This window comes from Apium graveolens, chromosome 3 (genome assembly GCF_009905375.1).
Source record: "Apium graveolens cultivar Ventura chromosome 3, ASM990537v1, whole genome shotgun sequence".
In the NCBI taxonomy this organism is placed as follows: domain Eukaryota; kingdom Viridiplantae; phylum Streptophyta; class Magnoliopsida; order Apiales; family Apiaceae; genus Apium; species Apium graveolens.
The window spans coordinates 246,034,638-246,049,633 of NC_133649.1; the positions used below are offsets into that span (position 1 = coordinate 246,034,638).

Genomic DNA, 14,996 nt, shown 5'->3' on the forward strand with positions numbered 1-14,996 from the left:
GATGTTTTCCAGGCCTTGATTACCTCTTGCTCACGTTCTAGTTGTCTAGAAAGAATTGCTACTTTCTTAATAGATTCTTCTAGTTCACTTTCAACAGTTAAGTATTTGATTTTAATCTTTTCAAGCTCAATTACCTTACCCTATAACACAACATTCCTATCACTTAAAAACAAATTATTCTCTTTGATTCTTGTGTTTTCTTAGCTAGTGATTTAAGGGAAACACGCAAATGATATAATTCATTGGACATATCATTTATGGCTTCATTGCATTCAATCTTAGAAAGCTGAGAGAGGTCAGTAGTAATTACCTGGTTGCTTGATGAACTAGTTTCATTTTCATCCGAATTAGCCATCAGGGCTAGGTTGACATATTCCATATCATCATCTTCATTGTCTCCATCTGCTGCCCAGTCATCTTGAGTCAGAAAAGCTCTTTCCTTTTGTTTGAGCAAATCGAAATATTTCCTTTTGTAATCAACTTGCTCAAATTTCTTCTTATCAGAGGTTGGCTTTCTGCACTCATTTGCAAAGTGTCCAATTATGCCACAGTTATAACATTTGAACTTAGATTTGTCCACCATGTTCTTGTTTGACTTAGTGAATTTAGCATTTTTCCTGAATTTCATCTTTGCAAACCTCCTGGACAGAAAGGCCAGATGTTCATCAACATCATCAGAGTCATCTTGACTGGAATTATCTTCAACCTCAGCTACTTGCTTATTTCCCTTACTTGATTCTGATTTGCTTGTGCCAATTTTGAGACTTGGCATTGTCTTTTCTTCTTTCCTGGCTTCAGTTTTCTCATTGTCATCTACAAGTGCAACTGATCCACCTTTTCTCTTTCCCTTTTCCAGCAGCTCATCTTGCTCCATCTCAAGTTTATAGGTCTTCAAAATTCCATATAATCTTTCAAGTGTGAAGTCCTTATAATCTTGAGTATTCCTTAGTGAAACGGTCATAGGCTTCCATTCCTTTGGTAGAGACCTCAGAAATTTTAAGTTGGAGTCCTTGACTTGGTACACTCTGCCATACAGCTTCAATCCATTCAACAGTTTCTGAAATCTATTGAAGGTATCATTCAGTGATTCTCCTTCTTCAAAGTGAAAGTATTCATACTGTTGAATGAGAAGCTGCATTTTGTTTTCTCTAACTTGTTCAGTACCTTCACAGATAAGTTGCACAGTATCCTAAATTTCCTTAGCAGTTTGGTTGTTAATGACATTATCAAACATATCTTGATCTAAACCATTGAACAGAATGTTCATGGTTTTCTTGTCCTTGTGAACCTCTTCAATATCTTCATCAGTCCATTCTGCTTTTGGCTTGGGAATAGACTATCCAATAGCAACTGTGGTAGTTACAGCTGTGGCCACCTTATGAGGGATGTGAGGACCATTTTCAATGCAGTTGATGTAGCTTTCATCTTGAGAGAGAAGATGTAGATGCATCTTCACTTTCCAGTGATGATAATTATCTCTTTTCAGGATTGGAATCATTACACCAATATCCTTCTTACTCATGATGTTAGTAGAATAGATCTTTAAACTCTTTATAAGTTAAGAGCTTGCTCTGATACCAATTGTTATTCCCAAGGAACTAACAATGAGATTTACAGAAGGGGGTTGAATATAAATCTCAAAACTTTTTCAAGTTTTGAGCAGTTTCAAAGGCTGTGTGTTTTGATGAACAAGTGTGTGTGAATTGTTTTGAGCTAATGCAGACAGATATATATTCAAACACAAATGTAAAGAACACAAAAGACAAAAAATGTGTGAACAAGTGTGTACAAACTAGATGATTTTCTCTCAATGTTTTTCTAAACAGCTCTGGAAAATTCACACTCTAGTTACTAGCTGCAACTTGGTTTATATATCACCAAGTTTACAAGTGAAGACAAAAAATATAAAATACAATTGAAAAGATTCTTCACATGTTTCTTCTTCATTTCACTATCCAATGCAATCTAGGATAATCTAGTGAATCTTTGAATACTTCCTTGTTTGCACCAGAATGGAAATGCTGCATTTTCTTGATTCCTCCAAGAGGCTGCCACATTCTAATTGTCTCTGTCAACCCATGTGCCTCTGTCAGCTTATGAATTGTCACTGTCAACTGCTATTGAACTTAGCATCCGTTGAAGCTTTCATCCGTTGAAGGCTTTATCCGTTGATATATTAGCAGTTGAAGCTTTATCCGTTGATGCACTCATCCGTTGATGGATGTTATCCGTTGAAGCTTTAGAGACAGCCGTTGAAGCTTTGTTTATTATCCGTTGAAGACCTTTAACTTATCAGTTGATACTACTTCACTTATACAAAATTACAAGACATAAAATATTTACAGTTAGCCCTCCTATTTGCATATCCACTAGTAGTCAACATGACTTATAATTTCCCCCAACATCTAAGAATTATAACTTGAATACAGAAACTGAAATGTGCTACAATACTAAACTTATTTCTAAGTAAAGCTACTCCATCAACGGATAGCCAGAATGGTCTTATCTGTTGAGGCTACAAACACCAGATTTGTACTTAAGTGTTTTGTTTAACTTATCATCAAACTAATACACATATTCCTAACACTAACATCAGAACTTAACTGATAAGAAGCACTATTCTAGTTTTTGACTTAGTAATAAGATACACAAAGTAAACTCCAACTAAGCTCAATATCAGAATTTGCTTGTGTTAAGAGATTTCCACATAAACAATTACTTCAGACATGGGATTTTTAGTATATTAAAGGTTACTAGTTCAGCATCTAGCACAATCATCCTCATTAGATTGAATAGTCACAGAAATATTCATATCACTATCAGAGTTTAGAAATTCACATCAGACAACAATCAACATTTAAGCAAATTTCCAATTTAGGCATATAATTCACAGAGATAGTAATATCTGTAAATACTGATCATAAAGTCTGATGTATCAGAACATAAACTAAGCAGATTAAGAAAAGGAACATGAAACCATTCCAAGTTCATTTACCAATCTTGTAAAGGTTGCTTCCTATAGTGGTTTTGTGAAGATATATGTTAGTTGTTGATCTGTTGGAACAAAATGCAATTCCACTGTACCTTCATTCATATGTTCCCTTATGGATTGGTACTTAATGCTGATGTGCTTTATCATTGAGTGTTGAACTGGATTACCTGTCATAGCAATAGCACTTTGATTATCACAGTAAATAGGAATTTTAGAATATGTTAACCCATAATCCAGTAACTGATTCTTCATCCAAAGAATCTGTGCACAACAACTTCCTGCAGCAATGTACTCTGCTTCTGCAGTTGTTGTGGAGATTGACTTCTGTTTCTTGCTAAACCAAGAAACTAATCTGCCTCCGAGAAATTGGCAGCTTCCACTTGTGCTTTTCTTGTCAATTTTGCATCCTGCAAAATCTGCATCTGAGTAACCTATTAGCTTAAAGTCTGATTCTCTAGGATACCACAATCCCAGATCAGCTATACCCTTAAGGTATTTGAAAATTCTTTTCACAGCTGTTAAGTGAGGTTCTCTTTGATCTGCTTGAAATCTTGCACAAAGACATGTAGAATACATGATATCAGGTCTACTTGCAGTTAGATAGAGTAGTGAGCCAATCATACCTTTGTAATCAGTAATATCTACTGATGTACCAGTATCCTTATCCAATTTTGTTGTAGTGGCCATAGGAGTGGATGCACTTGAACAGTCTTGCATTCCAAATTTCTTCAACAAATTTATGGTGTACTTAGATTGACAAATAAAAGTTCCTTCTTCATTATGCTTGACTTGAAGGCCCATAAAATAGCTAAGTTCTCTCATCATACTCATTTGATATCTTGACTGCATTAGCTTGGCAAACCTTTTACGAAGGCCGTCTTTTGTAGAACCAAAAATAATATCATCAACATATATCTGCACCAAAAGTAAGTCATTTCCATGGTTGAGATAAAACAATATTTTGTCAATAGTCCCTCTGTTAAATCCACTTTCCAGAAGAAACTGAGCTAATATCTCATACCATGCTCTTGGAGCTTGCTTAAGGCCATAAAGTGCTTTGTCAAGTCTGTATACATGATTAGGAAATTTTGAATCTACAAAACCTGGAGGTTGTTCAACATATACCTCTTCTTCTAATTCTCCATTACGAAAAGCACTTTTTACATCCATTTGAAAGACTGTAAACTTTTTGTGAGCAGCATAAGCCAAAAATATCCTTATGGCTTTCCAATCTAGCAACTGGTGCAAATGTTTCATCATAATCAATTCCCTCATCTTGGGAATATCCTTTTGCAACCAGCCTTGCTTTATTCCTTATAATTATGCCATCACTATCAGTTTTGTTTCTGAACACCCACTTTGTACCAACTACAGATCTGTTCTTTGGTCTTGGCACTAGGGTCCAGACTTTATTTTTTTCAAATTCCTTTAACTCTTCCTGCATTGCTTGCACCCAATCAGCATCTTGAAGAGCGTCTTCCACTTTCTTTGGTTCAGTCTGTGAAAGAAAAGAGTGATAGAGACATTCATTTGATGTAGTTGTTCTAGTTCTGACACCTGTATCAGGATTTCCAATAATTAAATCAGGGGCATGTGCTTTAGTCCACTTCCTTGCAGATGGAAGGTTTTCTCTAGAACTGGATGCTCCCCCATGATCCATGCTGTCTTCATCAACCTTTTCTGATGCTCCCCCTGAAATTATGCTCTATGAGTTGGATACTTCAAAATTGGAGTTCCCAGAATTATCAGAACTTGGCCCATCAGAACTTGATGAATCAGAACTTGAAGAGCCAGTTGTAGGTTCTGATGCTTCTCGAGATGTGGTTGTATCTTCAGTATGCCCCCCTGCACAGGTGCATCTTCCTTTGGCGTAGTCACCACAGTTTCAATAACATCAGAGTTTAATCCATCAGAGTTTGTAGTATCAGGATTTAGACTGTCAGGATTTATAGTATCAGAATTTAAAACTTCATTCTCAAATCTCAGCTGATCATGATCAATGAAATCTTCAAGTCCTGTAATCTTCTTATCATCAAAAGAGACATTGATAGATTCCATGACAACCCTTGTTGTAATACCCCCAAATCCGGGGTCAGGGATCTGGGTTATCACGAGATCCATTTCCCTTAATAACACTTAATTTTAATAACAACCAACTACTGCGTACTGTGACCCCACAATATACACACACACACCACAAGTTATAGTCTCAGAGATGAGTAGCAAAAATAACACAAGTCGTTTTATTCCATAATTATAAGCCATTACACCTCAAAAGGTTTTTGAATAAATTTATGTATTCCTTGCCATTATTACAATTCATAATTATACATATGTCTGGCACAACAAAAGTTGAAAGCCTAGCCTATTGGTAGCTCCTACCTCAGCTACAAGGGCATCAACGCCTACAGGAAACTACAGAACGTTTCCTAACCCTCACGAATTGGGAGCTTGGTCCTGTGCATATTGTCTATCTGTTGTTGTGTGATGAAAGAAGAAAGCAAGGGTGAGCAACAAGCCCACCGAAATAATATGTATAATGAATAACAATATATGAGCATTCTCATAGCACTCATGAAAGTCTTGGTCAAGAAGAATTGAACCAAGTTTGATCTCTTAATGCGACCAAGTCACAAAATATTTAGTATATATATATACTTTTCATAATTTTTAAATCCTCTTCCATGTATAATATACACAGAGTTCCAGTTTATAACTCTATAAAAATATCGTTGCAAGGTGATCTCATATATCTAACCTTGTCTCAACATTTTTGTGAAAATCTTTGTCATGCATAAGATAATCATTAACTAGATATAAGTTGAAAAGATGAAGTTACAAGATACTCCAATATACTTATATCTTTTCCGAATACTACTTGAACTACCACCATTCAAGTTATAATTAGTTCATCCCATAGATGAAGCTACACGACAAAACTTGTATAGAATTAATCTTTGAAATATCATCAAAATGAAATGAAGTTACGAGATACTTCATTTGATGAAAACATCATTTTGAAAACTCGACCCTGCTAACACTTAACAATCGCCCAGCCGTAGCCTTCTATCGAAGTGATCTGGGTAGTGTTGCAGAAATATCCAATTGGATGATGAACTCATTACGGGAGTTTGCCGCGCCAGGAAGACCACTTACGATGATCAGTCGCAGTAGTGCAACCCCACCATTTTCTACATGTAGAGGAGAACATGTCGGATTTACTTGTCAACCGAACACTGGACTCCTAAGGAATGGACCGTCTTAGCGAAACTTCCAGGCCATTTGGGCCAATATAATAAGGCTGGGCCGGCGCCACTCGACCACTTACGCCACTCCTAGTTCAGATGAAATCCATGACTCTAAAACGTAAAGCTTGTCCCCCCTTTCCCCAAGTAGAAACTTGTTGATACGGCTCCACCTAGAAGTCGTATCTAGTTGGAAAGGAAAACTCACCGATATTTCCCAGGCGGTGCCTGTTAATGGATTAACTTGTTCTAAGAATTTTACTTCCCGAGTGTTGGGTAAGTAATCAAAAACTCTTTTATCAAAACAGCAACCTTGTTGCGAATATAAAACACACCACAGAGCCGGATCCCTCAGTTTTTGAGCGAGTATTTAAATCCCCTTCGAAAGGAGGATCTTAAATATAAAAATGAGTTTTGGGATCCGCCCTAACCTTTAAAAATCATTTTGAGGACTCGAAAACATTTTTAAGAATGTTTGGAGTAATGCTGATTTAATAAAATAAATCAGTCCCAATATATTAGAAAATATCTTAATGTTATTATTTAAATAATATTCCCATAAAGAATAATCTTTATAAAAATAATTGAAGTAGAAGTTTTAAAACTCATACTTGAAATGAATAATAAATAACCAAAGATATACTTATACGAAAGTACGATCTTTATTTGAATAATCGAAAATAAGTTTGATTATCGAAACATTATTCTTTAATAAAATAAATAATATTATTTAATAAAATAAGCGGAGTCATAAGTCCTCGAATGAATATTCAAAACAATATTCATTAAATAAAATAAGCGGAGTCATAAGTCCTCGAATGAATATTCAAAATAATATTCATTAAGTGAAATAAAGTTATCGAATAAACCTTATTCGAATAATAGTTTTGAAAACTATTTATATATATATATAAATATATATAATATACTCGGGAGCATCGTCTCCCGGTTTAGAAAATATGTTCACCTTTGGGTCCCCTATACTAAGGGTATACGGAACTACTGCTTATCTCTAACATAGGTATTATGCAACTTATAAGCAATTGAATCAACAATTAGATATCAAGATTACGAAACAGACATGCATATATACCATATCAGCATGCTCCAATATATCGCAAAATTTGCTGATAACAATCATGCTGTTATCACAAGATAATGCATATACATATATTTACATCACAACAACAGTATAACGGGTAGAAAACTTGCCTGAGCGACTGGGGGTGATAAAAGGCTTGGGACGAGTCTGGTAACCTATAAACAATATATAAGTTGGAATTAAACCAAAGTCGCTTATGAATCTATACTTTAACCAATTAGACCCTAACGTTCGCTTTTGCGCTTAACGATTCACTTAAGTCGCTCGAGTACCCTCGGCTCCACCATTTTTAATAAATTAACCATTAAGGGTTTTAAGGCGATTCTTTCGCGAGTCCCCTACCAACTGTCTAACCCACTTTACATAATTGTTTCATACTCCAATTAGTTATTTAAGGGCCTTAACTAAGGTTTTAAAGTAAGGCGAGGGGTAATGGTTCGTTCGCGAAACGCCGTTACTTAAAACTGTCGTTTCTCCTAAACCGTACATCGGATTCAAGCGAACCATATATCAAAACGAAGCTCGTAACATGAACTATCTAATCATGGCAATGTTCAAAACCTAACAGTGAGTTCACGGGTCCTGATGTTAAGAACAGAACAGTTAAGGAAAATCGGGCATTATGACATTTATGTTTACGCGATTTCCAATTTAATTAACACTCTAAATTATCAACAATTCACTCACAACCACCAATACAACAATATTCAACCATCATACTACAAACTCAGTCCCCAAATCCAAATTTTACCAATTTATCCAACCAATCAAAGACCCAATATTCAAAACCAATACAAATCCACCAAAACTACTTATAATCAAAGATCAAGCCTTAATACTAACAATGCTTCAATAAAACTTAATGGAATCATAAAATCAAAGCTAGGGTTTGAAGTTGATACCTTCCTTGGTAGGTGTTAAGTTGCTAGGAAGCCTTAGGGAGCCTTAATCTAACCTCCTACAAGCTTGATCTTTCCAAAGAAATCAAGAACACAAAGTTAGGTTTTGAAGTTTCTAAAAGTCATATTGAAAGAACTGTCAAAACGAGGGTCTTACCATGCTTATTTGGACTGAGACTTGTGAACAAGAGTTGTAGGCCATCTCAATGCCTTTCTAAAGAGCTATATAACATACTATTTGAGTGAGTATTGAAGGAGATATGGTAGTTTGAAGTCGCTGCTCTGGTTTTGGCCGAGAGCTTTTGTTCTTGGAAAGCAAAAGTCAACTTCTAATTTGTGTTTTGTGATTTGTTTTGCCTTGGATTGGTTGTTTTGTTTTGTTTTGATTAATTAACCTTTTAACCATGGTAAATTTTGTGTGGTTTATAATCAACCAACACTTCCTTCCCTTTTTGGTCATGCTTATGTCATCTGCTTATGTCATCTTGTTACACTTGTCTTCCTCTTATTGGTGTGATGGCAGCATCATCCATTAACCTCTTTGATTAACCCCTAATTACTTGGCTAATGACCGCTGATCTGTTATACGATTCGCTTAACTTTCGTTCCCGTTTATTGTTTGAGGGATCATACCCGAGATCTTATTACTTGGGATCCCCTAAACCTTTCTCAATATTTTATATTCCTTTTATGATCCTCTCTTATAATCCATTGAATTAAATCCTTTTAATCATGTTACCTTATACTCAATTCTTTCGGTATCTGGTGGATTTTCGGGAAAAATCAAAGTGTTCGAATTTGGATTCTGACGATCTTTACATACACTTATTTACTTTATGGAATACTAATGCGATCTTAGAATTTCCATAACAGTACTCCTATATAGCGTGGTCTGATAATTTTCCTTAATCAGCATCATCAGCAAAAGTTACTATTCATCCGTGTTTCAAAAATTCCAAAAATTGGGGTTATTACACTTGTTCTTAAATTGTAGACTCTGAAGGCTTTTGTGGAAAGTGGATATCCAACAAAAATTCCTTCATCAGCTTTTAGATTAAATTTGGATAGCTGTTCAGGACGAGTCTTAAGAACAAAACACTTGCATCCAAATACATGAAAATACTTCAGATTTGGCTTCTTTTTCTTCACCATCTCATATGGTGTCTTTCCATGCTTGTTAATGAGTGTTGCATTTTGAGTAAAACAAGCAGTCTGCACAGCTTCAAGCCCAAAAATAGGTTGGTAACTTTGCCTCATCAAGCATAGTTCGTGCAGCTTCAATGAGAGTTCTATTCCTTCTTTCAACAACTCCATTTTGCTGTGGAGTTCCAGGAGCAGAGAATTCCTGCTTGATTCCTTGGTCTTTGCAGAACTCTTCCATAATCAAATTCTTGAACTCAGTGCCATTATCACTTCTTATGATTTTCACAGAGTCTTTAACCACTTTATCCAGTTGTTTGACATGATCAATCAAGATAGATACAGTTTCACTTCTTGTGTGCAAGAAATACACCCATGTGTATCTGGTGAACTCATCCACTATGACCATAGCATATTTCTTCTTTGCAATAGACATGACATTTACTGGACCAAATAGATCAACATGTAGTAGGTGATAAGGCTCAAGAATTGAAGATTCAGTCTTGCTCTTGAATGAAGATTTTCTTTGTTTTGCCTTTTGACAGGAATCACAAAGGCCATCAGGAGCAAATACTGATTTTGGCAAACCTCTCACAAGATCTTTCTTGACTAGTTCATTTATATTGTTGAAATTTAAATGAGAGAGTTTCTTGTGCCAATTCCAGCTTTCTTTAATTGATGCTCTACTTAACAGACTGATTGTAGAACCATCAATACTTTTTAAAAGCTTGGCTTCATAAATGTTTCCATACCTGTATCCTTTCAGAACAACTTTTCCTATAGATTTGCTTACAACTTCACAGTGTTTTTCAAAGAAATCTACATGATAACCTCTGTCACAGATTTGACTAACACTCAGCAAATTGTGTTTAAGTCCTGAGACTAGAGCTACTTTTTCAATGATGACATTCCCCAGATTGATATTGCCATATCCCAAAGTTTTTCCCATGTTGCCATCTCCATAAGAAACACTTGGGCCAGCTTTCTGCACAAAGTCTGATAGCAGGGCTTTATTTCCAGTCATATGTCCTGAACATCCACTGTCCAGAACTAGGATGTTTTTCCTGTTGCCCTGCAATCCCAAAGACCACTAATGATTAGTTTTAAGGACCCAGACTTGCTTGGATCCTTTGGCATTATTAATTTTGTTAACATTTGCAGCGGATTTAGCATCAGAGTTTATGTTAACATTTTTCTTATCAGCATTTACACTATCAGACTTTGCATCAGAACTTATACTACAAGGAATAATGCTAACTTTCTTTAAAGAAGGTTTTATTTGATAATAATCATAGTACAAACTATGATATTCCTTACAAGTATAAATGGAATGCCATAAACTATCACAATGAAAACAAGGATTTTGTGGCCTATATCTAACAGACTGACTCTTAACTCCTGACTTTGAAGGTAAGGAGTTTATGTTCTTATTTTTCCTGCAAAAAGAAGCCAGATGGTTAGATATTCCACAGTTATAACATTTCATTCTAGGAGCATTAGGAACAGGCTTATAATCATTATTTTTATTCATACCTTCCTTTCCATTCCTATTTTTCCTAGGGAGCTTTACCTTGTTTACATTCTTAACATCTTTCAGCTTATGCTTAAGCTGCTTCTTTGTCATTAAGCCTATGTTAACTTCAGTTGGCTTATCCTGTTTTGGTTTGTCAGAAATTAATTTCTCTTTAACTTCTGATTTATCAATATCAGACTTTACAGCTACAAACTTAACATGATTTATCTTTGGCTTTTGTTTAACAACTATAGGCTCAATTTCTACAGTTCCCTTATCATTCTTATCATCTCCATAACCTAAGCCTTTTTTACAGTTTCCACTACTTAACAAATTCTGAGTTGTTCTACCAGATTTAGTCCAAGTCCTAATAATCTCTCTTCCTTTTCTAACTCAGTTTTTAGAGATTCATTTATTTTAAGTACTTCATCCCTAACATAAAAGGCATCATCTCTATCTTTCTGAGATTTGATGGAACATGACTAACTCTTTTTCTAAATAATCATTCCTCTTTTATAAGCAAGATTTTCAGAAGTTAAACTTTCACATGTTAAAGTTTGATCTCTATAACTAATGAACATGGTTTTAAGATATATTCTCAACTCAGAAATATCATCAGTATGAAAGGCATAAGTAGTTTGAGGTACCTTTAACGCAACATTATCAGAACTGCTATCAACATTTGCCATCAAGGCATAGTTCACCTCACTTTCAGAATCTGAAGTGTCTATCCAGCTTTTTTTCTTTGTGACAAGAGCCTTGCATTTGTCACTCTTCATTTTCTTGCAATCAGGAGATATGTGGCCTTTCTCACCACAGTTGTAGCACTTGACATTTGAGTAATCTCCTCTGTCAGACTTTCCTCCTTTGCCTTCAGATTTTCTGAAACCCTTCTTATCAGAACTTGCACCTTTCCTGGAAAATTTCTTTCCCTTTCTGAATTTCCTGTATGCAATCCTTGTGATTCCTTTCACCATAAGAGCACACAGCTTCATCATCTCTTTATCATCATCTATCTCAGGTAAGCTTTCAGTTTCTGAGTCATCATCACTATCAGAACTTGATGACTCAGTATTAGACTTTATGATGAGAGCTTTTCCTTTGCCTTTTCTAGAGGCAGCTGCTTTGGGGGATTCCCCCTCAGCCTTTAGAGCAACTGTCCTTGACTTTCTTCCATTCCTCTCGCTTCTTTGTTCCATCTCAAGTTCATGAGTCTTGACCATCCCATAAATTTCATCAAGAGTTGTTTCTTCAAGATTATAGTTGTCTCTTATAGTGGTGGCCTTCAAATCCCAACTTTCAGGAAGAGCTAACAGGAATTTAAGATTTAAATCTTCAAGATCATATTCCTTGTCAACTAGTGACAAATCATTCAAGAGTTTGACAAATCTGTCATATAAACCAGTCAATGACTCATCAGGTTTTGAGTCAAAGTGCTCATACTCTTGAGTGAGTATAGTCTTCCTGTTCTTCTTAATTGAATCAGTTCCCTGGATTCTTGTCTCCAAGGCATCCCATATCTCTTTTGCAGTCTTGCAGTTAATTACCCTATTTGACATGACATTATCAATGGCACTATGCAGCAAGTGTCGTACCTTAGCATCCTTAGCAATCGATGAGATATCTTCAGCAGTGTAATCACTATTCTCCTTTAGAACAGACTTTGATGGTTCACCTGCAACTACAACAAAGAGTTTGGTTGGCTTGTGTGGTCATTCATTGATTATGTGCAGGTATTCTGGATCTGTAGCTTCCAGAAACATAGACATCCTCACCTTCCATATGGGATATTCAGATGGTTTCAGTATGGGAACTCTAATAGTCTCATATCGATTATGGATTTGAGTCTTTGGAGGTTCTTCAGTTTTGGTGGGCTTGGTTGGAGTTTGTTCTTCTTCAGACATGATTGTTTTTGGATCTTAAAATGTTTGTGTGTTAACAGACCTGCTCTGATACCACTTGTTAGGTCTCACACACTGTAGAAGGGGGTTGAATACAGTGTTTATCACAATTAAATCGAATACAAGAACACAAAAAACAGATTTTATTTAACACAATAAACTCTGTTACAATATGGAACTGTCCTCTCTCAGTGATGAACAACTTATCATGAGAGCTGCTAGGGTTACGATAAATAATAACTTCGATTATGATAACACACATAGTGTAAACCCTATGTCCGTGTTTATATACTACACAGTTACAAGATAAATTCTAATTGATATGGAATATAATTCTGCTTCCTAGAATATATCAACTAGTTATCTTTTCTTCCAAGTATTCTATTCTTCATAGAATTCCTTCTTCATGCATATCTCTTCTTGCGTTTATCTTGATCTTCTTTCCTTTCAATCAGCCGCCTTCCTTATTCTAGAAAGTCTCCTTAAGTCCTGATATTATCTTCTAATAAATAATCTCCTGATAACTTAAGTTCTAACAACTTAAGTTCTGACTTTAGTATAAGTACTGATTTTCAGTTAAGTACTGATTTGTCCTGTTAAGTAAGATCTGAAAACTAAACACAAATCATATTAGTCATGACATTAACAAATATATCTAACACATTTTATAACAGCTCTTCACCGTGAAAGTACCCTTCTCTTCCGGCAGCCAATACCATGAGTCCTGACTGTCAATCATCGGAATTGGGATACGCTGAATAAGTGCAACATCCCTAGGACAAAACAGATCATTCAAAAGATCAATATCCCAGCTTTTTCCTCCCACATTCATCAAACTACTAACCTTGATATCACCCAGCTAATCACAATCTAATGACTGCAAGAATCCATTTGTTGCATCCGGAAGCCATGATATATGCCATACAGTCGTAGTCTCCACATTTCCAATCTTTCTACGTGCACCAGATTTAACTATTGCTAAAGCTTGATAAATACCACGCCATACATAACTCGGATTATTTCCAAGCTCAGCCATCATCACATTAGTATTCGAGTAATATCTGGCCTTTATTATTGCACTCACCAACGGGTTTGCATCCACAAGAAGACGCCATCCTTGTTTCGCTAACATGGCCATATTCACATTTTTTAACTTCTTCAACCCTAGTTCTCCAAACTCTTTAGGCACACATAGACACTTCCACAAATACCATTTTATCCCTTTTACCTCCTACTCCATAGAAATGCATTCATCTTCTTTTCAACCTGATCATAAATGCCATCAGGTATTAGAAAGAGGCTCATCCAAAAGTTTGGCGTACTCCGTGCAACTGATTTAAGCAAAGTTAACTTTCCAGCCCTAGACAAATCCATATTACACCACGCCTGTAACTTACTATAAATTTTATCCCCAATAAAACCAAACACTTCCTTCTTTCTCTTACCGATATGCATGGGCATGCCTAAATATTTCCCCGGATTTCCTCTGTCATGCACCTGCAAACAAGCACAGATTGTAACACCCCCAAATCCGGGGTCGGGGATTCGGGTTGTCACGAGTTCCATTTCCCTTATCAATACTTAATCTTAACAGTCAACCAACTACTGCGTACTGTGACCCCACAATATACACACACACACCACAAGTTATAGTCTCAGAGATGAATACCAAAAATAACACAAGTCATTTTGTTCCACAATTATAAGACATTACACCGCAAAAGGGTTTCTGAATGAATTACATATTCCTTGCCATTATTACAATTCATATAGAAACATAAGTCTGGTGCATCAAAAGTTGAAAGCCTATCCTATTGGTAATTCCTACCTCAGCTACGGCGGCATCAACGCTTCCAGAAAACTGCGGAATGTTTCTTAACCGCTTGCGAATCGGAAGCTTGGTCCTGTTCATTTTTTCTATCTGTTGTTGTGTGATGAAAGAAAAAAGCAAGGGTGAGCAACAAGCCCACCAAAATAATATGTATAATGATTAACAATATATATTAGCATTCTTGTAGCACTCATGAAAGTCTTGGTCAAGAAGAATTGAACCAAGTTTGACCTCTTAATGCGACCAAGTCGCAAAATATTTAGTATATATGTATATATACTTTTCAAAATCTTGGAAGTCTTCTTCCATGTATAATATACACAGAGTTCCAGTTTATAACTGTATAAAATGTCGATGCAAGGTGATCTCATAT

The 14,996-nt window shown here is 35.8% G+C and overlaps 1 protein-coding gene across 1 annotated transcript in view; it reads right to left on the reverse strand.

Moving 5' to 3' along the window:
* The window catches only part of LOC141714927 (uncharacterized), a 29,926-nt gene extending 15,996 nt beyond the window's left edge, over window positions 1–13,930 (reverse strand). Inside the window, exons 1-2 of the mRNA XM_074518422.1 lie at window positions 13,718–13,930; window positions 13,486–13,636 (exon numbers count right to left, since the gene is read on the reverse strand). Coding sequence (XP_074374523.1) covers window positions 13,486–13,636; window positions 13,718–13,930 — 364 coding nt within the window. The remainder of the gene's footprint in view (window positions 1–13,485; window positions 13,637–13,717) is intronic.
* Window positions 13,931–14,996: the final 1,066 nt, after the last annotated feature.